This window comes from Sus scrofa, chromosome 6 (genome assembly GCF_000003025.6).
Source record: "Sus scrofa isolate TJ Tabasco breed Duroc chromosome 6, Sscrofa11.1, whole genome shotgun sequence".
In the NCBI taxonomy this organism is placed as follows: domain Eukaryota; kingdom Metazoa; phylum Chordata; class Mammalia; order Artiodactyla; family Suidae; genus Sus; species Sus scrofa.
The window spans coordinates 55,478,251-55,506,072 of record NC_010448.4 but is presented as its reverse complement, the minus strand read 5'-3'; the positions used below and the strand labels follow the sequence as shown (position 1 = coordinate 55,506,072).

At 60.9% G+C, this 27,822-nt stretch overlaps 2 protein-coding genes across 4 annotated transcripts in view; one reads left to right on the top strand and one right to left on the bottom strand.

Annotated features, from left to right (window-relative positions):
* CLEC11A (C-type lectin domain containing 11A) lies at positions 383–3,181 on the bottom strand. Of its 3 annotated transcripts, none has more exons than XM_005664792.3 (5): positions 2,770–3,118; positions 2,313–2,505; positions 1,802–1,993; positions 1,009–1,399; positions 383–674 (listed from the first exon to the last, which is right to left on the bottom strand). In XM_005664792.3, exons 1-5 carry the CDS (start codon positions 2,914–2,916, stop codon positions 524–526), a joined length of 1,074 nt encoding a protein of 357 aa, XP_005664849.1. In that variant the 5' UTR covers positions 2,917–3,118; the 3' UTR covers positions 383–523. The 3 variants fall into 3 exon arrangements, with proteins under 3 accessions (XP_005664849.1, XP_020950468.1, XP_003356058.1); XM_021094809.1 differs by having other exon boundaries at positions 383–634; positions 2,770–3,117; XM_003356010.4 differs by having other exon boundaries at positions 384–1,399; positions 2,770–3,181.
* The window catches only part of SHANK1 (SH3 and multiple ankyrin repeat domains 1), a 44,210-nt gene continuing 26,156 nt past the window's right edge, over positions 9,769–27,822 (top strand). Inside the window, 16 exon segments of the mRNA XM_003127374.5 lie at positions 9,769–10,023; positions 10,180–10,383; positions 10,870–10,941; positions 11,938–12,046; positions 12,144–12,295; positions 13,928–14,095; positions 14,861–14,977; positions 20,003–20,080; positions 20,343–20,409; positions 20,676–20,921; positions 20,924–21,005; positions 22,148–22,194; positions 22,197–22,340; positions 26,010–26,123; positions 26,333–26,408; positions 26,866–26,892. Coding sequence (XP_003127422.3) covers positions 9,769–10,023; positions 10,180–10,383; positions 10,870–10,941; positions 11,938–12,046; positions 12,144–12,295; positions 13,928–14,095; positions 14,861–14,977; positions 20,003–20,080; positions 20,343–20,409; positions 20,676–20,921; positions 20,924–21,005; positions 22,148–22,194; positions 22,197–22,340; positions 26,010–26,123; positions 26,333–26,408; positions 26,866–26,892 — 1,958 coding nt within the window.

Genomic DNA, 27,822 nt, shown 5'->3' with positions numbered 1-27,822 from the left:
GCCCAGGCCGGCCCACTTCTGGGTGTCCTCACTGCCCCCAAGGGGCTAAGGTATGAACAATCGGTGGGAAGGAAATAGTGTGTGGCTCCCACCCCACCATTACCCGAATTCGCACTTTCCTGGGCACATCTGAACATCCCAAGAGCCAAACAAGGCCATGTGCAGATGAGGAAACAGAGCCTCAGGGTGAGGAAGGGACTGGCTCATGGCCTCACAGGCCAGGGAGTACAGAAGGGATCATTGGGAGGCAATCTTAAGCTTCCAGGCTGAGTAGGTCCTCGTGTCTCAACATGTGCCCCTGGGGGTGGGAAAGAAGGAGGTAGGGCAGTGCCTGACTTTAAGTGACATTACGGTACCATCTGGTGAAAAAAGACACACAAAAAGAAATTAAATGAGAATGTTTACAGCAGGACTTGTCAGTGGTTTTAGCTCCTTTGTGCTTCCTAGAGCTCATCCATCAGGACCAAGGCCAAGGCTCAGGGTCCCAAAGGCCTTGAGTCGGGGGACCAGGGGGGTGGAGGCGTCAGCAGCGTGCGCATTCCTCTACCCCAGACATCAGCGCGCAGGAGCGGATGACCCTGAATACATATGCACCTGTGTTCTCCATCACTCTGATCTGGGGCTCAAATGAGAGCTGTAAAAGGGAGACAGGACGTTGCCCCTCCTGCCTCACCCTGCAGGGAGATAAAGGCCAAAATTGTCTCTACTGTCTGCTCAAGCCAGATTCCACAAGGCTTTAATGGCGCCGGACCTAGGCCGGTGCTCATCGCTTCCGGGAAAGACAGGCAAGGAAGGGGTCCTGGCCCCGCAGGAGCCCCCCCAACCCGGGATGGGCCAGCCAGGGGGAACACCCTTCCACCTGTGGGCAAGGAGGGAAGGGCGGCTTTGCAGGGTGCACCACCCAGGCAAAAGGAGGTGATGGGATGGAGTGGAGAGGCGGGGGACCGGCCCCGCTAAAAGGGGAACTCGCAGACATAGTACAAGCGCCGCTCGCACTCGTGGTCCCACCAGGAGCCGTCGTCCGATGCCTGGGCCACGCAGTTCTCCAGCGCGCCGCCGTTGGGCTGATTGGGGCTGAGTGGGTGCGGCGCGGCGCTGGGCCCTGCCCGGGGCTCGGGGCTGGGCACACGGTGCCAGGCAAAGAAGGACACACGCTGGCCGTTCTCGAAGAGGTAGAGGCCCTCGGCGCGCCGATCGTGCACACCCAGCCACACCGGCCAGTTGTAGGGGGCGAGCGCCGAGCGAAGGTAGCGGGTGAGCACTTCCATCTGCTGGCGGTCCGCGGGCTGCGCCAGGTTCCCGCCTCGTGCCGTGCACCGCGCCTGCGCAGCCGCCTGCGCCTCGAAGTCGCGCGAGAGCAGGAAGCACTTGTGGCCAAGGCGCACCCCCTTCAGGCAGCCTGCGGGCGGGGCGGGGAGGAGCGTAGGCGGGGTTAGGGCCTCGAGGGCGGGAAGGAGGCGGGGTCAGAACCGCCCGGAGGAAGAGGCCGTCACGGTCTCCAGGGGCGGAGCCAGACTGATGGGGCGGGTCTGTAGGGGGCGTGGTACCGCCAGAGTGGGGTCCGCTCCAGCGCGTGCTGGGGAGTGTGCTTCTCCCCCCGTCCGCCTGCGCCCAGCTCTCACCCTGCCCGCAACTCTAAGCCGCCCATCAGCCTACACGCCCCAGATCTCCAAAAACCCCCTCGTCCCTGACACCCAGGGTCGTCACTTCTTCTCAGACCTTTCCAGGCCCCCCTCTTCCCACCAGTCCCCCACCTGACCCGGATCGTTCCTCTTTCTCCTCCCCACGCCCTGCGACTCACCCTCTAAGCGGCCGTGCTCGCGCTCAGCGCGGCTCTGCGCCTCCTGCAGGGTTTGCAAGGCGTCGCGGGTGTCGCCCGCCACCTCCCGCAGCTGCCGCAGCCCCCGAGTCAGCTCGGCCACGCGGGTGTCCAACGCGTGCAAACGGACGTGTACTTGGTGCAGGCCTGCGTCCAGGCCGGCAAGGCGGCCCACTGCGGATGGACAGGGCACACGCTGTATAAGGACCCTGGGGGCGGAGTCAGGGGAGCAGAGGACCTAGGGGGACCAGGACCTAGGTCTTCTGGGGCAGAGTTGGGAAGAGGGGGGTGTTACTTAGGACTCCTGGAAAGTAGGGGCCCGGTCGCCCTGGGCTCTTGGGAGGCAGAGCCGGGACCCGGAGCTCCTGGAGGTTGTGGGGATTCCGAGCTGGGCGGTGGGCTATGGAAAGATCCCGGGGCGGTGAAAGGACGTTCGTTTTTGTGAAAATGACCTCGGAACCCTGGGCGCAGGGCAGACTTCACGATTACTCACAGATATAAGTGACAGTGTCCTCAGGGGTGGGAGAGGGGCTGGGTCTGGAGGAAGGGGTTCGTGTTGGTTCCTCCTCTCCTTCCTCTTCCCCCTGAGCATCGTTCTCAGTCACTCGGGCCCCTTCGCCTGTAGGGGTTCCCTGGGGATTTTCGTCCCCCCTCGGCGCAGGCAGCCCCAGGGCTTCCTGTAAATGCTGAGACAGGGGAGGAAAGGTCAGGGCCAGCCTGGCCGCTGCATTCTGACTCCCCAGACACTCCAGCCGCCTTTTTCCAGCTGTAAGCTAGCTCTCTGGCCCAACCCCGTCTCCAAACCCATCACCCTCATCTTCTGAGCCCATCCCGTCCCTCCTCATTGCCCATTTTCCTCACCCTGGAATACCCCCCTCCCAAGCCTACAGCCCCCCTGCCCCCCTTCCCCGCCAGTCCCCCCACTAGAGTCCCAGCCCTCCCCAACTCACCTTGAGCATGAGGGCCTCCCTCTCCCGCTCCTCCTCCTGGGCGCCACCCCAGACCCCCTCCCACTCCCTCTCAGCTCCCCGAGCCCCATGACTGAAGCTCAGGAGCTGGGGTACCACCAGGGCCCCGAGGAGCCAGGCTGCCTGCATCAGGCTGGGCTCGGAGCACCCAAGGCTGCAGAAGGGTATCTCGGAGGAGAATGGTGTCTCGGTGGACTGGAGCGTGTGCAGATTACCCAGCCTCCTGGTCCCCGCCTCTTCCAGCTTCTGTCTGGTCCCTCTCCTCCCAACTCCTGTCTCGGTCCGTTGGTCTCTGCTCCTCTCGTGTGTGTCTCTCCCCGCCTCTCTTGGCTCCCCCGAGGCCCTGCCTCTGTGGCCGGAAACCTCCAACGTTCCAAAGCCTGGATCCCGCCTCGGGTCTTCACACACACCCTCCTCTTCCCACGTTCCAGGGTTTGCTTCCGTCCTGCCCTGTCCTGCCCTGCCCTTTCCTTCTGCCACGGCCAACAGCGCCGAAGATCAGGAAGAGAATGGAGCCAGCTTCCCGAGGGGTCCTGGGGCACAGCCTCTGCCCAAGAATCTCAGGAGGTTGTGGGGGCTTGGTCCTGCTCCCCTCTCCCCTCCCCCCCATCACTCCTCAAGACAGGGGAGACCTCAAGGTCTTGCTAAGGTTGTTATTATTCTGTGGCCACACACCCTGTCCTGTAGGAGGAGGCTCTCCCGCCTCAGTCAGGCTCTACCCCCCCATCCTGCTCTCCAAGCCCTTGCCCCCCATCCTGCTCTCCAAGCAAGTGAGTGTGGGTGGGGAGACACACAAAGAACACGCGTGTGGCTGAGTGTGCACACCTAGGTGGGGCTCTTGGACTCATCTGCCATGCTTTTCTGGAAGCCAGGTCCTGGGTGGGGCAACGCTGGGGATTCCAGCTGCTCCCAGACCGGCAGACTGGCAGACAGACTGGGTGAGGGGCTGGGGCAGAGAGGAGGAGGGGAGCTGGGGTGGGGTGGGGGGGCTTGGGGAGGCGGGGCACCCAGATGCCCGGCTGGTTGGGTGCACAAACAGCTCTGAGCGTTCAGCGAGGTGTCTCCTCTCCTGCCTGGACCACTGCAGTCCCCTCCTCCCGGCTTGCCCCCTCCTTCCTCCGAGCCCCCACCAATCCACGCAGCTTGCCGCAGCCAGAGCCACGCTTCCAAACCATAAATCAGACCACATCACTCCCCACTCCCCTGCTCTCTCCCCCCCACCCCAGCTTCCCATCATAAGTGGGAGAGAAGCCAAGCCCTGCCCTCAGCACTGGCCTGACCTGCCCAGTGGAGGGGGGCTGGGAAGGGTGGGCCCTCTGCACCTCTGCAGGCTCATCACCCCCATTGCTCCTCACCCCCCAGGCTCCAACCATGATGGCCTCTTAGCTATTGCCTGAATGCTAAGCTCCTTCCCACTCCAGAGCTTTGGCACTAGCCTTTTTCTCCTTCTAGAAGGCTCTTCCCCCAGCTCCTTCTCATCATTGAGGTCTCAGCTCAGAGAGGCCTTCCCCAAGTGCGAACACCCCATTTTTTTTAGGATCACACCTGCGGCATATGGAAGTTCCCAGGCAAGGGGTTGAATCGGAGAAGCAGCGGGGGACTTAACGCCACAGCCACAGCAATGCAGGATCCGTAACCCACCGAGCTGGGCCAGGGATCCAACCTGAATTCTCATGGATACTAGTCAGGTTCTTAACCCACTGAGCCACAACGGGAACTCCCTAACACCCTGTTTTATCTTTTTGGTAGAATCAAGACTGGCCTTGCCTTGTTGGCTTGTTTATTTGCTGGCTTTCTATCTCCAAGCAACAAAGGCCGGCAGAGCCATTGCGGGATCCCCAGAGCTGGAACAGGGTAACCCAGTGCATAGTAGGTCCTCCATCAATTGAGCAAGGAAGGAAATGGCCTGTCCCGGAAGGGCAACAGCTCAGGCCAAAGACCGAAGGCTGGCTGGTTGTGTTTAGGGGGCAACCCGAGTTCCCTGTGCTACTGGGGAAGGGGTGGCAGCCAGGTTGGAGGTGATGGGGACTGTGCGAGGGAGGCGCAGAGGCAAGGGAAATGGGAGGGCACGCCATGCCCACTCTGTGCCAGACCCATGAGTCATGGAGGGTTTTCCCAGCCCCAGCCTGGGCTGCTGGTGCCAGCAAACATGGTGCTCACAAGCCAGGGATGCCAAAGCCCACTCTTCAAGGGAGGAAACCGAGGCACCCGGCTGGGGGTCACCAGCCTGGTGGCAGCTAGCCAAGGCTTCTGGCTCTAAGCAAGATCGGGGCATCTGCCCTCAGCAGCCACAAGCCTTAGGAGGGGGTCTTGAAATCAAGGCATCATCGAACCTTCCATTTTCCAAGAAAGCAGAGGACGATGTGACCTTGGGCAGGCTGCCCACTTGCTCAGAGCCTGATCCTCTCTCGGGCACCCAGGAGCAGCCTGGGGACCCTGTCACTGAGAGAATGCACAGGCCAGGAAAGACCTTGTACATCATAGGAGGCTTTGCAGCCCCTCTCACTGCTGGCGCCAATGCGGGCAGATGTTCTCTCCCCAGGCCCAGCTGCTCACCACCTGCGCTGGTGGGTGTGCATCCAGAGGGGAGCCTCCTGGAGCTCAGCTGGCACCTGCTCCAGCTCTTACCCTGGTCCCCAGGAGCCTGCAGCTGGAGGTGCATCCAGAGACAGCCTGGAACTGCCCCCTGCAGGTGCCTGGGCTCCGGCTGAGGAGCTGTTGGAGCTGGAAGAAGGGTAGGAACTTGAGGTGGGGGGATGCTGTCACCACCGCTCTATGGGACCTGCCCTGTCTCTGTAACTGTATCCCATGCAGCCAGCGGGGAACTGAGCCTCAGAGATGGTTGGGCATGACCTCCGTGTGTGAGGGAGGAGGAGATGCAACTATGGAATGCCCAGTACTGAACAGCAGCCGTCTGAAGCCTTGGAGCCAGGCTACCTGTCTCTGATCCTTGCCACCACCTCTTTCTGGCTGGGTGACCTTGGGCAAGTTACTTAACCTCTCTGTACCTTGGTTGCCCCCCTCCGGAAAATGGGGAGGTGGTGCAAGTCCCTACCTGAGGGGCTGGGGCGAGAAGTTGATGAGTCAATCCAGAACAGAAGCCGGCACGCAGGAAGGGCTGAGAAATGTCAGCAATGATGATCACGGAGAGGAGCCATGGTGCAGGGTTGTGCCTCTCAATGGGCGTGTGTGCGCACACCTGTGTGATGGATGGTGCGGTGGACGCGTGTGATGGAGACGCAGGCACCCATCTCCCTACGATTCTGTGTCTCTGTTTCTGGGATGCGTGTGAGCTGGAGATCTGAGCAGGCACAGCCGGCTGGGTGCCCATGTGTGGGGCGGGTAAATGCGTGTGCTCTGCCGTGTGCCGGCTCCAGCACATGGGTGTAATATGTACGTGTTGTAGCTGGATCCGTTCGCGACAATGTACATTCAGGTATATCGGGTGGTGCCCGCCCAGGAGAGAAGGAATGTGTGAGCACATCTGCAGGTGCAGGGCCAGCCAGCGACTCTCTGCACCTGTGCCTGGGGGGAAGGGGTGTGTGTGTGTGTGTGTGTGTGTGTGTGTGTGCGCGCGCGCGCGCGTGGGTTTGAGGGGACAGTAATCTATAGCTCTCACAATCCAATTTCGGGGTGTTGGGTCTAGCAACAAATATTTATTGGGCCTCACGGTATATAGAGGGGTAGGAGGCGCGCTGGGAAGGGGCGATGCTGGGGGCGCGTGGAGCGGAGCCCTTAGGGGGCGGGGCCGCATGGTCGGGGTACAGGGGCCGTCAGGGGTGGAGCCAGGGTTCGGGGATCTGGCGGCGGAGAGGAGGGGTGGGGGAGGGCAGGGGAGGGGGCGGAGCCGGCGGTGGGGGGATGGGCGAGGTTTGGGGGCGCGGGGAGGGGCGATGTCTCCGCCGCCGGCTCCGGGAGGGAGGGGAGAGGGCGGAGGGAGGGGAGGGAGGGAGAGAGGGAGGGAGAGAGAGACGGGGTGAGGGAGAGACAGCGAGAGCGAGAGAGCGAGAGCGCGAGAAGGGAGGCAGAGGAGGCGCGGAGCGGGCGGCGGCGGCGGCGGCGGCGGCGGCGGCGGCGGCGGCCCGAGAAAGAGGAGGAGGCAGAGCAGGCGGAGACGCGGCGCCCGGAGCCGGCCGGACCGAGCCGGGGGCGGGCGAGCCAGGAGGGGCGCGGCGGCCGCGGCGGAAGGGGGGGCGCTCTGCGGATGGCCAGGCCCGGCCCGCGGGGGGGGTGAGGTCCTCGGCCCCCCGCCCGCCCCCCCGGCCCCCGACCGCCCCCTCCCCGGGCCCGCTCGCCCTCCGGGGCGGTGGGGCATGGCCTGAGGGTCCCCCGTCTCCGGGGGGTGGGGGGTGGGGGTGGGGGAGGGGCCGCGGGCGCCGCCGACCGGGACGCAGCAGCCCCGCCAGGCAGGTAAGGGGGCCGAAAACCGGGGGTCCGGGGGGGGGAAGTGCGGGGCCGGGGCTGGGGCCGCGGGAGGGGGCGGGGGCGCCCGGGACGTCCTTGGCCGAGCGCCGGGCTCCCGGCCCGGGTGTGCGGTGGGGGGTGGGGGTGAGGAGGGGAACGTGGCCCCGGGTGACGCCAAATTGGGTTACGCCCGGGTCCCGCGTGCCCCGTCCCAGATTGCAGACTTGATGAGACGATGCGCCCCCCCCATCCCCCGCCAGCCGAGCCCCCTGGCGGAACCCGCTTCCCCGCGCTCCGCGGCCAAAGGCTCGGTCGCTGTACCCGCCTCCTGGCCCTGCCCGGCCACTCCCCCGCCTCGCCCATCCCGGCCCACCTGGGCCCCGGACCCCCTTCTGCGGCCCCATCCCTCGTGGCCCCTGCCCCAGGGCCTCCCGGTGGCCATCCCGTCCAGCAGGGGTCTGGGCCTGGGCCTCCTCCGCCCCCTTCGACCCCCTGTGGTCCAGCTTCTCCTTCCCGGCTCCTCCAATCCCCTCCCACCCCTTCACTAGCTCCCCGCATCCCCACCCAGTCCCCTCTTCCTTCGCCGCCGGCCGGCGCGCCCCCTTGGCTCCCGCCCCCGAGTCCCGCTCTTGGGTGCCCCCGCCCCCTCTCCCCGGACCCGAGCTCTCCCCCACCAGTTTCTCGGCCCCAGCCCCGGCTCCCTCTCCCCGCCTCTCCCCGCCTCTCTCCGCCTCCATTCATTCTCCCGGGCCCGGCCCTCGGCCACACCAGCCGCCCCCCGTCCCCCCGCAGCTTCCCAGGGCACCCCCTCTCTCCCCTTCTCCCCCCCCCCAGCCGATTCCTCAGCCCGTCTCAGTACCAGCTGCGTGCCAGCTATTCTTAGCCGCGGAGCGTTTGATTCATGCCGCCCCGGCGGAGTGTGCCCGCTCCCTCCCTCGGGGCCTGAGGGGGAGGGGCCGGAGCTGGTCCTGGGGGTTGGGGGCAGCCGCGTGCGCCGGGGGCGGGAAGGGGAACCCGACTAGCTTTGCGTTCAGGCCACTGGCTGCCCCATTAGTGCCCCGTGGAGGCTGGGGGTCAGCCGGGGTCACCGAGGGGGAGTGGCTGCCGGCTCCTGGCCGGGAGGTGGGATGTGGAGTCGTCGGGTTGGAGGAGCTGGGATCTCCACCAGGATAGAGGTGGGGGCAGCTATGCTGGGTACCTAAGGGGGAGGGGGCTTCGGAGCGTTGGCCAGGCCTGGGGGAGGGGTTGGCCGGACCAAGGTTAGATGCTGGCTCACCCACAGCTCTTGGAACTCTCCTCCCCCCCTCAGACATTTAGTCTTCCCTCCCCAACCCCCCAGCCCATCCCCACTCCCCCAAAGTCAGCAGTACCCTCCACTGCTTCCCATCTCCATGGCAACGTGCAGGAGCCGGGCCTGGTGTGGGGGGGAGGGACCAGACCAGACATTCTGGTTTCCGGTGCTGGGTTGGGATGGGGGAGAAAATGAGGTGAAGGCACCCCATCTGGGACCCGCCCTTAAAAGGCCACCTCAGGGGGGTGAAGGATAGTGGGGACCTGGAAAGGACCTCCCATTCCAGTCCCCCCCTCCAGACACTCACCCCACTTCTTAGTTTCTCTCCCAGCCCCCCAGTCTTCCTCAGAGTGGGGCCACCAGTTCCAGGCAATGCCGATCCACCCACCCTCGCCAGGCCTCAAACACGCCCACAGATCGGCTGCAACCACCCTGCACAGACCTAGGCCACCGTGCTCTGCTGTCCATCGGTCAGCCCTCCCAGAGCCGGCCTCCCCACCCCCTCAAGATGCCCCCAGGAACTTGTACAGGCCACCTCTTGTGGTTCCCCCAGGACACCGCATGCATGGTGCAATGCCCAGTGACACGCTCATCCCCACACCCCTGCCCCCCTAGGAGGTGGTTCCCCAGTGCCCTCTGTACACATTGTCAGCCACACTTCAGTGAAGTCACCAGCTCCACCCGCTCCACCACATGGCCTCCTGTTCCTGATGCCCTAGGCTCGAGGCAGCTCCCTCTTCTCCTTACTACACTTCCCTGCCCCCCACCTGCTCTCCAGGAGGAAGATGGGAACCTCGGGTGAGGGGCCAGGCGGGGGCCAGGAGGGCAGCATGCCGGCGGGTCATCCACCTGTCTGTCCTCAGCTAATTTTAGCTTCATTATCCGTGGCCTGGCAAAGTGGGCCAGTAGCTCCCGCGGTGATTCTGTGGTTTCTGGGACACTGCCACGCTGGGTCAGCGGCAAAATGGGGCGCAGGAGGGGCGGGGGGCTGCAAGCAGGGCCAAGGGCAGGGAAGGAGACGCGCAGGCAGCCGGGCAGGGTCGGGGGTGTGTGTGCGCACGCGCGTGCCAGGCATGCCAAGCTCGGAGGCGGGAGGAGTGTCTGGGGGGTGTGTCCAGTCTCCTTGCTGCCTACCTCGGGCTGCGTGGTGTGGCCGCCCTTGACCGCTTGTCCACGGAGTGTGCCCGTGGCCTCTGAGGGGTCGGGGCTCCTGGTCTGACCGTGGCCCTTGGCCCTCCCGCAGCCGCCTGTGATGCTGCTGTCCCCCGTCGCCCCGTGGCCCCACGATGACCCACAGCCCCGCGTCCAGCGAGGACGAGGAACGCCACAGTGCCAGCGAGTGTCCCGAGGGGGGCTCAGAGTCCGACAGCTCCCCAGACGGGCCCGGGAGAGGCCCCCGGGGGACCCGGGGCCGAGGCAGCGGGGCACCTGGTAGCCTGGCCTCGGTCCGAGGCCTCCAGGGCCGCTCCATGTCTGTCCCGGACGACGCCCACTTCAGCATGATGGTCTTCAGGATTGGCATCCCGGACCTGCACCAGACAGTGAGTGACCGCTGGCCGCCCCCGGGGTGGGGGTGGGGGGCCTCTGGGGCTGCACGTGGCCCCCGTTTCCAGACCCACCAAATCCGTCCCCAGAATCAACCGTCCCCCCGCCTCAAGCTACCTCAGGCTCCTTCCTGTCGCCTCCCCCCCCCCCAGAAATGCCTGCGTTTCAACCCCGATGCAACCATATGGACAGCCAAGCAGCAGGTGCTCTGTGCCCTGAGCGAGAGCCTGCAGGATGTCCTCAACTACGGCCTGTTCCAGCCCGCCACCTCGGGCCGCGACGCCAACTTCCTAGAGGAGGAGCGGCTGCTGCGGGAGTATCCCCAGTCCTTCGAGAAGGGGGTACCCTATCTGGAGGTGAGGCCCACAGCCTTCCGGGCCCCTCGCAGATGAGAGAAGGCATATCCTGAGACACATCTGTCCCTTCCCCGGTTTGCTCCCAGCCAAGACCGTAGGCAGCGGAAACCCAGTGGGCCCTTCTGGATTTTCAGGGTGTCTAAGAATCAGAGTCAGGCCTGACTTAAATTACCATGCACTTGGCCTGTGACCAGCTGCGTGGCCTTGGGCCAGTTGTTTCCCTACCCCAAGCGTCCCCTCGCCTGTCCAACTGGGAAAGGATTCCTAATTACAGCAGGTATTCTAGAACATTCCCTGTGGGGTCCAGGCTCCTCAGGAGTGGCAGTCCATGCACCCACAGTGGCCCAGCACTCCTCTGCCCACCCAGCCAAGGCTCTGGGGCTGTTTCTACCCCAACTCAGAAGGAGGTCCAGCCTCCTCTTCAGGCCCCTGATTCTGCGTCTCTGTCTCCCCCGCCACCCCGGCCCCCGGCTCCCCCCGCCCCAGTTCCGATACAAGACCCGAGTTTACAAGCAGACCAACCTGGATGAGAAGCAGCTGGCCAAGTTGCACACGAAGGTGAGAGAAAACTCCCCCCCCTCCACCCACTTTCTCTCCCACCTCCTCCCAGCAGCCCTCCACGTTCCCCAAGCCGCCCCTTTCTCTGCCAGGGTCCCCCACTGAACTTGGAAGGCGGTGATGCATTTGAGATGACCCCAAGTGACCTGACCACCCCCCCATCACAGCCTTTCTTAACATCTCCCTTTGCTCCTTGTGTCTCTGCCCGGCCCCCCCATTTCCACTTGGTTCCCACTTTCTTCATCTCCCCTCTCACCTTCTGAGTCCCCCATATTCACACAGGTTCCCCCCCACCCCTGCCTCTGGCCGTGACTCTGACATTGAGCGTCCCTCTGCCTAGGGGCCATTTCACAGACAGACTACTGTTCCCCCGATCTCAGCATGCATTGCTTCCAGTCCTCGGACCCTATCCATATGTCCCCTGTGTCCCATCTGGTCCCTTAAAGCTGGGAGGAAGCCAGGGGGCTGCCTTGGTCAGAAGGGAAGTGAAGGGCTCCTGACACTTGGGTGGAAAACTCCCTGGCTCCTTCTCCTCCCCAGCCCCAGGTATCCATCTGTTCTCCCCCCAAACACTCCATCCATCCAGACCTGCAGCATCCCCTGCAGAAAAGCACCAGCCACCCACCCCCACCACGTACCTGAGGCGTGACAGGTCTGAAATGAGCCTCGCTGTGAGTGTGCAACGCACACTGGATTTCCAAGACTCAGGAACCACCCCTGCCCCCCAAAAGTAAAATGTCTCATTCATAAATCTCATGCGGCTGACCCGGGGAATCAGCGATATTGTGGCTCTAGTGGACTAAAAAGTGATAGATCATTAAAATGAATTTCAATACAATTGCCAAGTTCCTTTTCCTGTTTTTAAAAAAAGATGGATACTAAGGACTTTACAATGACACGTGTGACTTGCTGTCTGTGTCCTGCGGACAGTGCTGCCCCTGAAGCCAGCTCTACTCCCTTGTGCCCTGACCAGCCTGTCTTCTCTCTCTTGCTCAGACGGGGTTGAAGAAGTTTCTGGAGTACGTGCAGCTCGGGACGTCCGACAAGGTGGCAAGGCTGCTGGACAAGGGGCTGGACCCCAATTATCACGACTCGGATTCAGGAGGTAGGGAGGGGACTGGAGGGGCTTTGGGAGAGCTGAGGCGTCACGAACGAGGCCGAGGGGCTGCCTGTGACCGGCCTTCCCCACCCCCACTCCCCAGAAACGCCTCTGACGCTGGCTGCCCAGACAGAAGGCTCGGTAGAGGTGATTCGAACCCTGTGCCTGGGCGGGGCCCACATCGACTTCCGGGCCCGGGATGGCATGACCGCGCTACACAAGGCCGCCTGTGCCCGTCACTGCCTCGCTCTCACGGTGAGATGCCAGACCCCCTGGGGCCCTGCACAGACACCCCCCAGGTTGCCCTGTTTCCGGCTCGGACTGCACCCGGTGAATTGCCCCGGACCCTCCCTCCACCTTCCCTGTCACTCCTCTGACAGAACCTGAGACCTTCCTGGGACCTCTAGGTGCACCCCCCTCCCCCGACCCCCTGCCTTGACTCAAGGTTCATGATCAACTACAGCTCATGGTCACATGGATCCTTTTCCACGTGGATCATAGACCTCGACCAACACCCAGTACTTCTCCATTCCCTCTGACTCAGCCCAACACCAACACCTACTTCTGTCTCCTTGAGGTGTAGACCCCCCAGTGTCCTTTAAAATACAGAACGAGCTCCCTGCTCTGCTCTCAGATACAGACCCTCCTCCATACACACCCTGCAGACACAGCCCCTACACCTGCCTCCCCAGACTCTGGGCCTCGCACTTCCCAACACGGCCCCTCTATCCACCCTTCCCAACCTAGCAGCCCACCCCCCAAAAAAAATCCCCTCCTCCAGCACAGTGCCTGAAGTGTGTTTTCCCAAATAAACAAACCTCAGAGACTCTCAAAATACATACACGGAGACAGCTTGCCCAGGGGTAACTTAAAACACTCTTCCTCTCCTCCTGCCCGAGGGTGATTGATTCCCAGGTCAGGACAGACAGCCCCCAAAGATAGAGAGCTGCTTGATAAACACCTGGATCCACAGATGCTCCCGCTTAAGGGACCCTCCCTGCCTTTCTTGAAGAGTCCTAAAGGCAGTCCAACACCAGCCCCAAAAGTCTGCCTTATAGTCCTGTAATTGACAAATCCTCTTTATGCTCCTGCAGCCCCCAGGCCTAAGCTGTCCCATCCAGTAGCCACTAGCCCCACAGAGCTGTTTAGATTGAAATGAACTGCAAGGAAAACTTGCTTTCTCAGCCTCGCTGGCCATGTCCAAGCGCTCAGTAGCCCACACGCGGCTGCCATATTTGACGGTACGCTTCTAGAGTCTTTCCGTCGCCGCAAATGTTCGGTGGGCCAGCGTCACTTCAGGCTCTCCTCACTCCGGGCTGCTGCCAGCACTCCGTCCTAACGTGCTCAATGCCACCAGCCTTCCAGGCCCAGCTGTGCCTTGAGTGGGACCCCTCCCTGTCCCCGAGCCCCCGGCCCCAGGGAGGCTGGTCTGAGTTGCCTTAACCCAAGCTTGCCCTCTCCCAGGCCTCCTTCTGTGCCTTATCCTGGGGATCCTGGTCATAATGACCCCTCCCACTCAGCCAGGGGCCCTCCTGCATCCAGACTCTGTTCTTTCATTTGTTCCCCACAACCAGCCTGCTGAGTAGGTGGGCGCTGAGGCATTAAGCTGCTTCCATGGCTCATCCAAAGTTGCCCATGGGGGAAGGCTGGGCAGGATTTCAGAGTGGGAGGGTCCTCTGAGAGCATCTTCTGAGTCCCTTCCTTGTTCACAGGAACCAGAGAGGCCCTGATAGGGGTAGGGCCAGTCTCAAGGTCGCTCAAGGGCATCATGGCAGAACCAGGTCTGGCATTGGCCAGTGCGAGTCACCCAGGACTCCCTGGCCCACTGGCCCTTCTGAATGAGCTGGGACTGATGTGACGATCATCTTTTTTTTTTCCCCATCCCAGGCACTCCTGGACCTTGGAGGCTCCCCCAACTACAAGGACCGCCGGGGCCTGACCCCTCTGTTCCATACGGCTATGGTGGGGGGTGACCCCCGCTGCTGTGAGCTGCTTCTGTACAACAGGGCCCAGCTGGGCATAGCTGATGAGAACGGCTGGCAGGAGATCCACCAGGTGCTTCCGATCGGCCAGGAGGGGCGGGGGACAGCCTGGGCAGTGCCCGGACCCTGAGAGGGGCAGGTATCTGGGACCCTGGTCCAAGGGGCTAGGGATCCAGATGCTGGGGTCCTCACAGAGAGTGGGGGTAAAAGCAGCATGGTCCTCAAAGGGGAAAAGATGAGGGTGTAAACACCAGGCCCCTGAGGAGGTACGGGGCGGGACTTGGCAACCTTGGTCCCTGAGATGAGGATCAGGGTTCGAGTTAGGGTTAAGGTTAGGGTTGGGATTGGGGTTGGGGTAGGTTGGGGTTGGGGTTAGGATTGGGATTGGGGTTGGGGTTAGGGTTGGGATTACGGTTGGGGTTGGGGTTAGGGTTGGGGTTGGGGTTAAGGTTGGGATTATGGTTGGGTTGGGGTTGGGATTGGGGTTAGGATTGGGATTATGGTTGGGGTTGGGTTTGGGGTTGGGGTTAGGATTGGGGTTGGGGTTAGGGTTGGGATTGGGGTTGGGGTTAGGGTTGGGGTTGGGGTTAGGCTTGGGTTTGGGGTTAGGGTTAGGGTTGGGGTTAGGGTTAGGGGCTAAGGCTGGAGGAGGAGACACCCAGAGATCTGGGCCTTGGAATGACTCGTGAAGCTGACAGCGTGGCTCCCTAAGCAGGAACAGGGGTTGAAAGAAGGAAGGAAGGTGGAGGCAGGGCTCCCTGACCTGGAGGTGACAGATGCAGACAGAGGCCTTGGTCAGCAGGGTCTGATGGGCCCCCTCGACCCCCGTTCCCCGCAGGCCTGCCAGCGGGGCCACTCTCAGCACCTGGAACACCTGCTCTTCTACGGGGCAGAGCCCGGAGCCCAGAACGCCTCAGGGAACACAGCCCTGCACATCTGCGCCCTCTACAACAAGGTCTGTCCAGCGCGCGGCCGCCCCACACCCTCCTCCTCCTCACTCCAGCCTCCCGGCAGCCTCTGCTCTTTCACCATCTCATCCATCTATCCATTCCTTCAGCAGATGTTGCCTGAGCAGCATCCTTGTGTGTTAGAGCTGGGTGCTGAGGACAGGGTAGTGTTCGAGACAGACAGCCCTCCCTTCAGGGGCCACGCCCTTCCCTTACGGTCTCCAGGGCTCAGAGGAAGGGCACAGGGAATCCAGGTACCTATGGGAGCTCAAGTCTGGGCTTGGCCTTGGGGTGGGGATGGAGGTGGCACCCTGGAGGGCGTACAGTTTCGCACTGAGGTGAGCAGGAGGTGGCCGAGTGGAAGAGCGGAGAAAGGAAGTTCCAGGCAGAGGGCATAGCCTGTGCAAAAACCCACAGGGGAAGCCGTCAGGATTGTTACTGGAAATGCAAGAGGCTCTGAGCATCCGGTTTCTCGTGGGGCTCCATCCAGGCGCCAGTGGAACATCCACTGCAGGGGACAGGGCAAAGGCCAAACCACAGCCCCAAAGGGACAAGGGTGTGTTGCACACCGTAGCTATTCAGGGCTGGGGCGCTGGTCCCCAGTTCAGGAGTTCCAGGTGGAGGTGAACAGCGAGGAGCTGCCGGGGGCACGGGGATCTCATGGACCCACTCGCGCTGTGCGGTCATGGCCAGTTGGGTTGGCAAGGGATGCGGCTTTTAGCTTGATGACCTCGGCAACCTTGCCACCTGTGCACCAGGCCATTCTGGGTCCCTCCACACACACACCTGCCCCCCGGCCCCTCCAGCCTCCAGAGCCCCAGTGTCCCCTGGGAGCATTGCCGTGAGCACTTAGGAGGACAGAGCCTGGCACACAGAGGCTGATCCGTCAGCCCCTTCCCTCCTCCTCCAGGAAGTCTTCCAGAACAGCCCCAGCCCCTTCTGCCTCATTGGAACTTGCCGTGCCAGGATGTGGCAGGTAGCCACGTGCTGCCTTGTGGCAGCAAGCAGTCTGCTCGGCGCCCGCAGAGGCAGAACCGAGTGTTTGTCAAACTGAACCAGCGCAGCGCCGGCACTTCCCCTCCCCAGAGTGTCTGTCTCTCTCGCGCGCTCCCTGACACAGGCCTTGTGTTCTGATTTCCCGGTTCCATGGGCCTTGCGCGCCCCAAACAAGTCCCGGCCCCTCTCTGAGGCTCCGTCCCGCTTTCTGAAACGGGAATAATGTCAGCTGATGCAAGGGGATGAAAGATCATGCATATTCAGTGCTCATTCCCAGAAGGCAGCTATAATAATAATAATTATCACTAACCTCATCAATCAGGATCCGATCAGGAGACACACGCCCCACCAGTAATTTGTTTTTTGTCTTTTTGCTATTTCTTGGGCCGCTCCCGCGGCGTATGGAGGTTCCCAGGCTAGGGGTCGAATCTGAGCTGTAGCTGCTGGCCTACGCCAGAGCCACAGCAACGCGGGATCCGAGCCGCGTCTGCAACCTACACCACAGCTCATGGCAACGCCGGATCATTAACCCACTGAGCAAGGGCAGGGACCGAACCCACAACCTCATGGTTCCTAGTCGGATTCGTTAACCACTGCGCCACTAAGGGAACTCCCCACCAGTAATTTGAATGGGGAAAATGTAGTATTCACTTAGCGACTGGGACCAGTTACTCTGAGTGGGTCAGATGGGCCGCTGTCTCTTCCCCTTGAGCTTCCTCTTGCTCATCTGCGGGTCAGGAACACCTTACTTTGCAGAGGATCCGGGGGTGAGAGTTCGCCTTGCTCTCGGCACGGTGCTTGGCGAATGGATGCTTGCTGAACGCGTGTTCTTTTTCTGCTTTCTCTCCCCTCGACTTCCCTCCCAGGCCGTAAGCATCTCAGTGCCCAGAGCCAGTGACAGACCTGGCAGGCCCTTGTCGCCTCTGGCGGTGAAGGTCAAGCTTACGTCCAGGCCACAAGCTCCTCAAGGGTGGGGCCTAAGTCTGATGATCGCTCTGTCCCGAGGCCCCAGCCTGTAGTAGGCTTAGAGGCACCTCTGCTGAAGGAATGAGTGGCGCGAATGAATGAATGATGGGTCAGGTGCCATGCCGATCCCCGAGGCCATGCCCGGCGCCCAGCTCAGAACCCTCACCAGGTGTCTGCTTCGAGATCGGTTGAATGACTCCGTGCGGGAATGAATGGCCTGAACGAATGAGTTTTGAGCTACTCAGCTCCTCCTCCTCCATCCTCATCCTTTCCACGCACGTTTCGTGAGCGCCTACTGTATGCCTGGATGCGAGATGAAACAGACCCGGCGAGGCTCCGGCCCTCGGGAGGGTGGGGGGGGGGGTTCACCGTCTGGTGAAGAGGCAGATGTGTAAACACATCGTGGCAGAACAGTGAGAGAACTGCTAGCGCACCAGTAAACACGAAGTTCTCTAGAAGCGGACGGAATTGGCTGGGTGAGCTGAAAAAGATGTTTTGGGCGGAGTTCTAATTGTGGCTCAGTGGTTAACGAACCCGACTTAGCATCCACGAGGATGTGGGTTCGATCTCTGGCCTCATTCAGCAGGTTAAGGAGCCGGCGTTGCCGTGGGCAGTGGTGTAGGTCGCAGACGTGGCTCAGATCCCGCGTGGCCGTGGCTGTGGTGTAGGCCGGCAGCTGTAGCTCCTAATCGGCCCCTGGCCTGGGAACCTCCACGTGTTGTGGGTGTGGCCCTAAAAAGACAGAAAAAAAAAAAAAACGCTCTGGACCTGTCCAAGGTGGTGGGGGGTCAGGCAGATCTGCGGAAACACGCAGAGCGTTAGGAGACTTAGGCTAGTTGTGGTGGCAGCATGCGCGTGCAGAGACACATGCTTGTGCTCACAAACATACCCCGAGAAAGAACCAGGACGACTTTGCTGTCCAAGTGGTTCCCTCAGGCAACTGAACTGTGCTTTCGAGGAAGAGAGGTGGACATTAGAACATTCGGCTTAGAAGGCTTGGTTTGAGTCCTAGCTGCCTCATTGACTGACTGGGTGACCTTGGCTATGGATTTGCCCTCTCTGAGCCTGTCCTGCAGGGTGGACCCAAACAAGCATCCTTGAAGGGTTTGTCACATGAAGAGGGTGAGACTGAGGAGAAGCTTGGTGACTGCTGGTTGAATTAGCACCTGGGGAATCGGGGCTGGAGCTGAGCTGGGGGCCAGGCTGGGTTTGGCCAGGCCAAGAAGACAAAAGTGGAGGACTTTATCTGGCGCCTGTTTATGGAACAACTCTTAGGGGCCAGGCATTCTTCCAGATGGGGGGGGCACAGACAAAACCATGTCTCTCTGAAATGGACAAGGCAGTGGGGGAGAGATGCTAGATAGAAATGTAATTTCAGGGAGTCAGAGTGAGGAGGAAAATGAGTTCATTCTGGCTTAGAAAAATACCTGGCACATAGCAGGTATCATAAAAATAAAACTGGGAGTAGGACAAGGGGTTATTTTCAACAGAGTAGTCAGAGAGGCCCTTCCTGAAGAATCATGCCACTGAGCCATGCAGCAATCTAGGGGCAGAGAATTCCAAGCAGAGGGGGGCAGCAGGTGCAAAGGCCCTGGGGCAGGAGCCTGCCCGTCAGAGGAAGGAGGAGGCCAGTGTGGCTGGAATATGGGGAGCAAAAAGGTGGAAGAAGCTGAAGCTGGTGAGACTGGAGGAGGGGGTGGCAGGGCAGGCAGATCAGCAGGAGTCTCCTGAGCCAGAGCAAGGACTTGAGGTCTGACCCAGAGAATGACATTGGTAAGAAATTGGTCTGGATGCTGATGGCAACCTTACCCCCACTGCCACAGGAATTCTGGGTCTAGCAGAGCGTGTGATTAAGAGCAAAGGTTCGGGGGATTTCCTGCTGTGGCTCAGCAGGTTATGGACCCAACTAATGTCCATGAGGATGTGGGTTCGATCCCTGGCCTCACTCAGTGGGTTGTGGATCCCACGTTGTGGCGAGTTGTGATATATGTTGCAGACAGGGCTTGGAGCCCTCATTGCTGTGGCTGTGATGTAGGCCGGCAGCTGTAGCTCTGATTCAACTCCTAGCGTGGGAACTTCCATATGCCACAGGTGCAGCCCTAAAAAGCAAGGAGTCAGACCAGCCTGGGTTGGGTTCGAATCTGAGGGCCGATCAATATCAGCTTGAGCTCCTTTTGGAGCCTCAGTTCCCTCATCTGTGAAATGGGTGCAGTAATCTCCATCTTCTGGAATTGGTGGGTGATGCTTGGGGAGCTACTGCCTCTAAAGTGCTGAATACCTGGTATGCAGCCTGAGGAGCCCTCCCGGAGGTTTACATTGGCGGCTCTCGACCCGCACGCTTCGGCCCCCTAGTGGTCATTTGCCCAAGTCTGCAAACATTATTGGTTGTCAGGCCTGGGGAGGGGAGCGCTACTGACATCTAGTGGTCGAGTCCAGGAATGTTGCACCACGTCCTGCCGTGCGCAGGATAGACCCCCGAGGCCAAGAACGGCCCGGACCCAAGTGCCAGCAATGCTGAAGACAGGAAAACCCTGGTTTAGGCTCCTGCCGTCCAATAGAATATAACCCCAGTCACACATGCAATTTCATTTTATTTTAATTGTTCACACATGTAAATGTCCCAGGAGCCATTAAAAAAAAAAAGGAGTTCCCTTTGTGGCTCAGGGGGTTAAGAACCCGACTATTATGCATGAGGACGCAGGTTCGGTCCCTGGCCTCGCTCAGTGGGTTAAGGATCCAGCATTGCCGCAAGCTCTAACTGGTGACATTGATTTCAGCAGCATATTTTCCTTGACCCCGTGTATCCAAACTATCCACATGTGATCAATATAAAAATGGTTAGAGATATTTAAATTACTTTTGTTCGTTCCAAGTCCTTGAAATTCAGTGTGTATTTTGCACGCAGTTTGGACCAGCCACCGTGAAAGGGCTAGCGTCTGCTGTCCTGGGCGGGACAGGTGTCCATCGGGTGCTTCCTGAAGTTCTGAGGACAGTGTCTGTGTCCACTCATAGTGACCTTAACTGTTTGGTTGTTTTCCCCTTCACCCCGGGCCACTGACCATCCTTCTTAGGAGACGTGTGCTCGGATCCTCCTCTATCGAGGGGCCAACAAAGATGTGAAGAATAACAGCGGACAGACCCCCTTCCAGGTCTGGGGCTGTCGGGGTTGGTTGGGGGAAGGGGGCTGAAGAACACAGAGGGGATAAGAAAGGGGGACCATTTGGGGTGCTGGGAGGGACGCAGGTGGTCTAGGGGAGGAGGGAGGGCGGAGTTGCTGGGGTGAAGGTTTGCGGGAGGCCGGGGGCGGCTGGCTACAGACCTCCTAGTGTTTCCTGCTTTTCTCTCTCTCCCTCTTCTTTCTCTCCTTCTCTCTCTCTCTGTCCTGCCTGCGTCCCCCTGCCCTTCCTCCAGGTGGCAGTGATCGCTGGGAACTTTGAACTGGGGGAGTTGATCCGCAACCATCGAGAGCAGGACGTGGGTGAGCAAGTGGGAGCTGGGGCTAAGGGGGGAGCTGAGGTCCTGGCGGTGCACGGTGGGACTGGGCAGTCAGCGGACTCGACTTGGGGGCCAGGATGGGATGGGAGAACCTTAGAGGACCAGGACCATTGGAGCACAGGGAGGGCTGTGGTTCCAGGTCCCCTGTTCTTTCTCATCTCTTTCTTCCTCCCCTCCTGCCTCTCCCCCATGTCTCTTGCCTGCATGCCTCCCCCACCTTCTCTGCTCCCCACTACTGTGCCCCCTCAGTGCCCTTCCAGGAGTCCCCCAAGTATGCAGCTCGGCGACGGGGACCCCCAGGCGCAGGGCTGACGGTGCCCCCCGCGCTGCTGCGGGCCAACAGTGATACCAGCATGGCCCTGCCTGACTGGATGGTGTTCGCCGCCCCGGGAACCTCGTCTACCGGGGCCCCCGGCCCTACCTCAGGGCCCCAGGGCCAGTCGCAGCCCTCAGCCCCCAGCACCAAGCTCAGCACTGGGACCCTCCGAAGTGCCAGCAGCCCCGAGGTGCCCGGGCCCGCTCCCCATCCCGCGGGAGGCACCCTGAGGAGGCAAAGAGGCAGCCCCGTGGACGGCCCAGGTAGGGAGGGTTCAGCCCTGGTCCTGTGACCCCGATCCCAATAGAACCCCCTCCTCAGAGCCACAGCCGCCTCCAGGCCAGCCCAGCTGCCTACCTGTTGTCCTCAGGATGGCTGGCCGCCCCCGTCCACCCAGCTCACGCCACCCCCCCAGTCTATGCCGCTCACTGGTCCCCCCACCGGCCATCCAGCTCACTGGTCCCCCACCTCCAGTCTATCCAGCTCACTGCCCCCCCCATCCATCCAGTTCACTCCATCCAGCTCACTGGTTCCCCCCTCTCTATCAGCTTACTGGTCCCCCCATCCATCCATCCAGCTCACTGGCCCCCCCATCCATCCATTCAGCTCACTGGGCCCCCCATCCAATCAGCTCACTGGTCCCAACCTCAGACCACTGAGGAAATGAGGACATCGTAAACCATGGTCCTGCACCCGTGTCCCCGTACACTAAAGTTTAGCTGGGCACCTGCTCCATGCCAGGGGCCTGGGGGTGGGGTACCCCAAAGAAATATTGGTTACAGCCCCCAAGGACAGGCAGAAAGACTGGGCCAGGTGAGAGGCAGCCCAACAGAGGGGGGATGGGCGAGGGGGTGGGGGCGGGGTTTCCAAGCCTGGAGATGCCGCTGGAGGCAAGGGAAGGATGGGCAGGGGGCATTCTGGGAGAAAAAAGGCCAGGCTGGCTCTGGGAGGGTAAGAAAGGGGGCTGCCGCCGGCCAGCAGGACCCGAGGACGTGGGAGGGAGGAGGACAGCCGTGGCGGGCTGGGAATGGCGGGCAGAGGAGTTGGCCCCGACCCAGGAGGAAGCTGGGAGTCGCTGAAGGCTCGTGAGCCAGGGATGACACAGTCAGAGCTCAGCTCCAGGAAGCTGAATCAGGCGGAGTGTGCAGGATCGTGGGAGGGGGCAGAGCCGGAAGCCAGGAGGCAGGAAAGGGGGCTGGCGGGGGGTGGGGGGGGGCAGCAGCAACCGGCGGGCAGGCGGAGCCCCCAGATGCCCTCCTCCCCCAGGACGCCAGAGCCGGAAGATGCAATCAGAACCCCTCCCCCACCCTGATGCTCCATCTCCCCCCACCCAAGGACCCCTGTTCTCCCAGAAGCGCCCCCTCCCTCTGCGCTCCCCTGCCTCTCACACCCTCTGTGTATGCAGCTCCAGCGGGACACCCCGGGAAGGCCCAGCTGGGGGCACAGGGGGCCCCGGGGCCCTGGGGGCTCCCTGGGCAGCCGCGGGAGACGCAGGAAGCTCTACTCAGCGGTCCCCGGACGCTCCTTCATGGCTGTCAAGTCCTACCAGGCCCAAGCCGAGGGCGAGATCTCCCTGAGCAAAGGCGAGAAGATCAAAGGTACGAGGCCAGGCTGGGCTGCGGCCAAGGGGGGGGAGTCGGGGAGTTGGGCTCAGGGAGGGGCCCAGCAGTGACACCCAGTTCTGCAGCGCCCAGGACGTCCCAGGACCGCAGGGAGCCCCAGATGCCCTCTCCAGTGCAGAGAAGCATCAAGGGTAGCGAGGTCCCGTCTCTCTCCTGGTCACCCTTCTGGCGGCGGGGCGGGTGGGGGGGCGGGGATCAGGAACCTACAGCACAGATGAGGGAGCACAGCCTCAGCTGGGGAAGTGACCTGCCTGAGGTCCCCCAGCCCCAGCCCGAGGTCTTTCCCGCTGGAGTGTGAGGCCAAGCCGCCTGGATTTCACGTCCTACCTCTGCCAGGTGTTCTCATCCGAGAACTGGGTGGAACCCCGGGCTGTGTGGAGCCGGGGCCATGCCGAGGGCGCCCTGAACAGTCCCTGCCATCATGAGGGGTTGCCTCTCTTTCAGTTTCCCTGTCTTTCTCTGGAAAAGCAGGCCAGTGTCCCCGCGTGCAAACTTTGCAGGGCCGCAGACACCTGTTCTTGGACAGAATGGCACTTTGGGGACAGGAAGCTCCCTGCAGATGTGGTAGTTAATTCCAGGCGGAGGGAGGAATTCTTTGCCCAGCTCCAGGCTGCGGGGGAGCAGAGTAGTGTAGCGGTTGAGAGCCAGGCTGCCCGGGTTCCAGTCCCGGTACTGCCGCTTCCTAGCGGGGTGACCTCAGCCTAGTGACGTCTCTGGGCTTCAGTTTCTTCTCTGTACCATGGGACCCTCGTGAGAATGAAATGAGTCGGTTCATGGAAAGCCCTTAAAGCAGTGATTCACGTATAAGTGCCAGCCGTCGTTATTGCAAGCGGCCCCCACTACAGGCACTTAGAGGAGAGAGACCCCAGGTGCTGGGGAAGCTGGGGTGGGGGGGTTGCTCCCATAGGAGATGGGGTGTAAGCGGGCTTCGAAGAGAGCGCAGAGGTGAGCATGTCAGGCAGGTTGTGTAACTGCATCTGTTTTGCAGTCTGTCTCCCTATCACCCGTGTTCCTGAAGGCAAGGTCATGTGTCACCAAGGCCCAGTTTAATGGCCCAGCGATTCCAGGCACTGCCCTCTTTTCACATCCTCCCCTTTCATTAAAAGACGCTTCGTTTCCTCAGTCACAGCCACACCCATGATGTCACTGAACTTTGCCCGATGGGGTAGCAGGTTCCCTCTGCTCGCAGGATGAAGACCAAGTGCCAGAGCCTGGCCCGCAGGCCCCTCCTCTTCACCCTCAGGGTGAAGAGCCCATCCTTCTCCCCATCCCCCAAATGCCCCGCCTCCTTTTCCATCCCAAGCCCTTTGCACATGCTGTTCCTTCTTCCTGGAAAACCTTTCCTCCCTCTCGCTGCTCCTCCACTCCCAGCATCCTTCGGTCTCAGCCTATATGCCACATCCTGTGGGACACCTTCCCGGACCCCTTTGCCATCAGATTTATATACGCCCATCTGGCTTTTCTCTAATGCCCCGTTTCCCCCAAGCACCAACCTCAGTTTCCGGTCGGGGCGGGGGGTTACCTGTAGAGTTGGGCCTCCAATGGCTGCCAGTCTGGAAGCTCTGCCAGGGCGGGAACCACATTCACTGTTCCCAGTAGCTCTACCCAGTGCCTGGTATCTGATTCATGACCGGCACTAAATGCATGTTTGTTTGATGAATGACTAATGGTTCCGAGGCCACCATGTGCCAGCGCCGGCCGAGAACCCGGGGCCCTGGACATCCCATCTCCTGCTCTCTTCCTCGGCCTCGAGCATCTCCTCGATTTGGTTCCCCAGATGCTCTCAGCGGAGGTGGTTTGTGCAGGGAAGAGCATCTGATGGCCGCAGTCCTAATCCTCACGTGGCTTGGGGCAGCCCTGGGCAAGAGATATTTCCCTTCTAGCTTCAGCTTCATCTATAAAAGGGGAAATTGGTCGTTATCTCCTGGGAAGGGGTAAGGATCGAGTGAGTAAAGGATGGGAAGAACTGAATGGGGACAGAGCCCTGAAAAAGGCTGGACAGGTGGACGACTGTGTGCTTGTTACAGCTGGTCGTCATTGTCGTCATCAGAAACGGCAGCGGCAAAGTGCTGGAACCGAGAGGTAGCAAGACCTGCGCTAAAAGCCCAGAGCTGAGTTCAAGTCCAGGCTCTGCTGATCGCAGGCTGCAAAACCTTGAGCAGGACTTCCCGTTGTGGCTCAGGGGTGATGAACTTGACTAGTATCCTTAAGGATGTGGGTTCAATTCCTGGCCTCACTCCGTGGGTTAAGGATCCGGCGTTGCCATGAGCTGTGGGGTAGCTTGCAGATATAGCTCCGATCTGGCATGGCTGTGGCTGTGGCTGTGGCCAGCAGGTGCAGCTCCAGTCGACCCCAAGTCTGGGAACTTCCATATGCCATGGGTGCAGCCCTAAAAAGACAAAAAAACCCCAGCAAACCCAAAAAACCTTGAGCAAATGACCTTGGCTCTCTGAGCCTCAGTTCCCCATCAGTAAAATGGGGCTAATGAGCACCCCCCCCACCGCCCCCGAGGATCGTGGCCCAAAGTGCGAGCTGGAGAAACACTAGCTGTCCCTGCCATCCATCTCTGTGGACGGGCGGTGTGTGCTTGATGGCTAAGGGGTGGGGACGGCAGGAAGGGGCCTCCAGTAACCAGCAGTGGAGAGAAGGAAAGAGATGATTCCGCTCTTCCTTCTAGATCAGGGGAAGCAGAGAGAGATGGAAGGAGGGCTCTGGGAACAGAAGACAGAGATTAAGAGACAAAAGAGACCGCTCGAGGCGGCAGGGGCAGTGATGGGGGTGTGGAACTTGACCTAGGAGGTTTCATGGAGTCATGGGACAAGCTTTTTTTTTTTTTCTTTTTAGAGCTGCACCTGAGGCATATGGAGGTTCCCAGGCTAGGGGTCGAATTGGAGCTGTAGCCACCATCCTACACCACAGCCACAGCAACATGGGATCCGAGCCACGTCTGCAACCTACACCACAGCTCACAGCAACGCCGGATCCTTAACCCAGTGAGTGAGGCCTACATCCTCATGGATCCTAGTCAGGTTCTTTAACTGCTGAGCCACGAAGGGAACTCCCTCATGGAACAACTTGAGTTGTGACCAGTTACCAGGGAAGATGAGAGCTGGTTGTGGACATGTCCAAACCTGTTCTTTTTCCCAGTGTCTTTTTTTTTTTTTTTTTCCTGTCTTTTTAGGGCCGCACCCACATCATATGGAGGTTCCCAGGCTAGGGGTCTAATCGGAGCTACAGTTGCCGGCCTACACCACAGACACAGCAACTCGGGATCCAAGCCATGTCTGTGACCACACCACAGCTCACGGCAACGCCAGATCCTTAACCCACTGAGCGAGGCCCGGGGTTGAACCTGGAACCTCATGGTTCCTAGTCGGATTCATTTCCGCTGCGCCAGGATGAGAACTCCTCCCACTGTCCCTTGATGTCCCCACGGGGTCTGGGAAACCAGTGTGCAGAAGTGACATGACTGCTTCTTTTCCTCCCCCCTCCCCCTTCCCATGGATGTTTCTTAAGGGTGCCCTTGGGCCAGATTCCATGCTAGGTGCTAAGAATTACGGAAAGGCTGTGCATCAGGTTTGGGGACTGGGCAGGTGGGCAGTGCGGAAATGAAATGTCTCTGTGTCTCCCCCACTCCCCATCCAGTGCTTAGCATCGGGGAAGGAGGCTTCTGGGAAGGCCAGGTCAAAGGTAGAGTCGGCTGGTTCCCTTCCGACTGCCTGGAAGAGGTGGCCAATCGCTCCCAGGAGGCAAAGCAAGGTAACAACGGGCCCCAACTTGTCCCCAGCTTACGCTCGCTCGCTCGGGTTCTCAGATTCCTTCCTTTCCCCCTTCCCCCTGGGGGCAGGGTGCTGGGAGGTAAATGGAAAGGCTTGGGCTAGGACCCCGGGGGCTGGCCCCTGGTTTCTAGAGTGAAAGTCCAAGGTTGTCCTTTATCGTCCACTCCCCTCCCCCGCAATCCCCCACAGAAAGCCGAAGTGACAAGGCAAAGAGGCTCTTCCGGCATTATACCGTGGGCTCCTACGACAGCTTTGATGCCCCAAGGTAAATGTCCTCACACCCTCGGGCCACCCCCACCTCCCTTACACTCCACTTTCTAAATATTTTTCCCATCCCTGAGCTCCTCCCGCTTTCTCATCTGCTCCCTCTAAAGTTGGATCCAGGGGTGGGGGAGGTAGAGTTTGTTTCAGACCCCACAGCCCACTCCCAAACCGTCCTTGGCAGCCGCTGAGACTGCCCAGCTCTGGGGTAGCCAGAGACCCCGAAGTGGATTGGGGCAGGGGGCGGGGGGCGGGGGGGATGCCTGGGAGGCTGGGGAGCTCGGTCTCCTCCATGTGCTGCATCTCTGTGCAGTCCCCGTGCAGCAGTTGTATGCATCCCGCGCCTGGCAGCCGGCGTGGGGGGAGGGGCGGGCACAGCCAGCCGGGGCCCGGGTGGGGGTGGGGAGAAGGCACACTGACGCCTTTCCCCTCCCTGGCTGCTGGCTGACTTGCTTCGGAAGTTTGATGGATGGGATTGGCCCAGGGAGGTGAGAGGGGAGGGGGGGAGGGGGTCAGGAATGGGAAGGAAGGGGTGCCTGGGGCTGTATGGACGTGTGTGTGCACGAACAAAGCTGAAGTCCTCCCCCTCCCCGCGTGAAGGTCTAAACAGGCAAGCGTCCTTGAGTGTGTTCTTGCCTGTGTGTCGCTGCAGGTGCTCATGACCCGTGTCTGTGTGCATGTGTGAATGGGGGCCCCCGAGATGTATAGCCCTGTGCATATGCCCGTGACCATGAGAGGGTCTGTCCGGCTCTGTAGAGATGGGTGCATTGGTAGCCGTCACTTTGGGGTGCATGATTGTGGCTAATACGTGCGGCTGGCTCTGCACATCTATTTCCCTGCATCTGTGTGTCTGACAATGAGGGCCCGTGTTTCCAGAGATGTCTGGTGTGTCTGCTTACTACCCATGGACAGGTGGGTCTCTGCACATGCCTGTCCCTCGTAATGCATGCCACTGTGTACACATTGCCACCTAAAAGTGTATGCATGCCTTTCCATCTGTCTGATGGATCTGGAATTCAGGACCTGGGGTGCTGGGGGAGGGGAGGGCAGAAGAGGGGAGGCCTCCAGGGCTTGGGCTTGCAGAAGAGTAAGGCGGTGGGGGAGGGATGGTCATAATTGGGCATCTGAAAGCTGACACCCTCCCCCACTGCTCCCCCTGATCCAGGGAAGGGTCTTCTTGTTCGTAGCATCCTTCCATTAAATGTGTCCAAACCTTTGTGTCTGTGTTCTGGCCAGTGGGGATGGGTCGGGGGTGGGGGAAGAGGAAGGACAACATGGGAAGAGAGGGTGGGACTGGGGTGCCACCCTGCGCCCCGAGCGTCCGAGGCGCTTGACCATTGTGCGTGTTCGCCTGGCACGTCTCCGGCTCTGGGCACTGGGTGAGTATCAAGGTCCCCCCACCCCCACCCCGAGTCTTC

Excerpts from the sequence above, each read along its gene's own strand:
- CLEC11A (XM_005664792.3), bottom strand. The coding sequence starts at position 2,916 with ATGCAGGCAGCCTGGCTCCTCGGGGCCCTGGTGGTACCCCAGCTCCTG. Across the intron at positions 2,506-2,769 it reads GGGAGGCCCTCATGCTCAAG|CATTTACAGGAAGCCCTGGG; the intron begins GTGAGTTGGGGA and ends CCCCTGTCTCAG. Across the intron at positions 1,994-2,312 it reads GGACACTGTCACTTATATCT|TGGGCCGCCTTGCCGGCCTG; the intron begins GTGAGTAATCGT and ends GTCCATCCGCAG.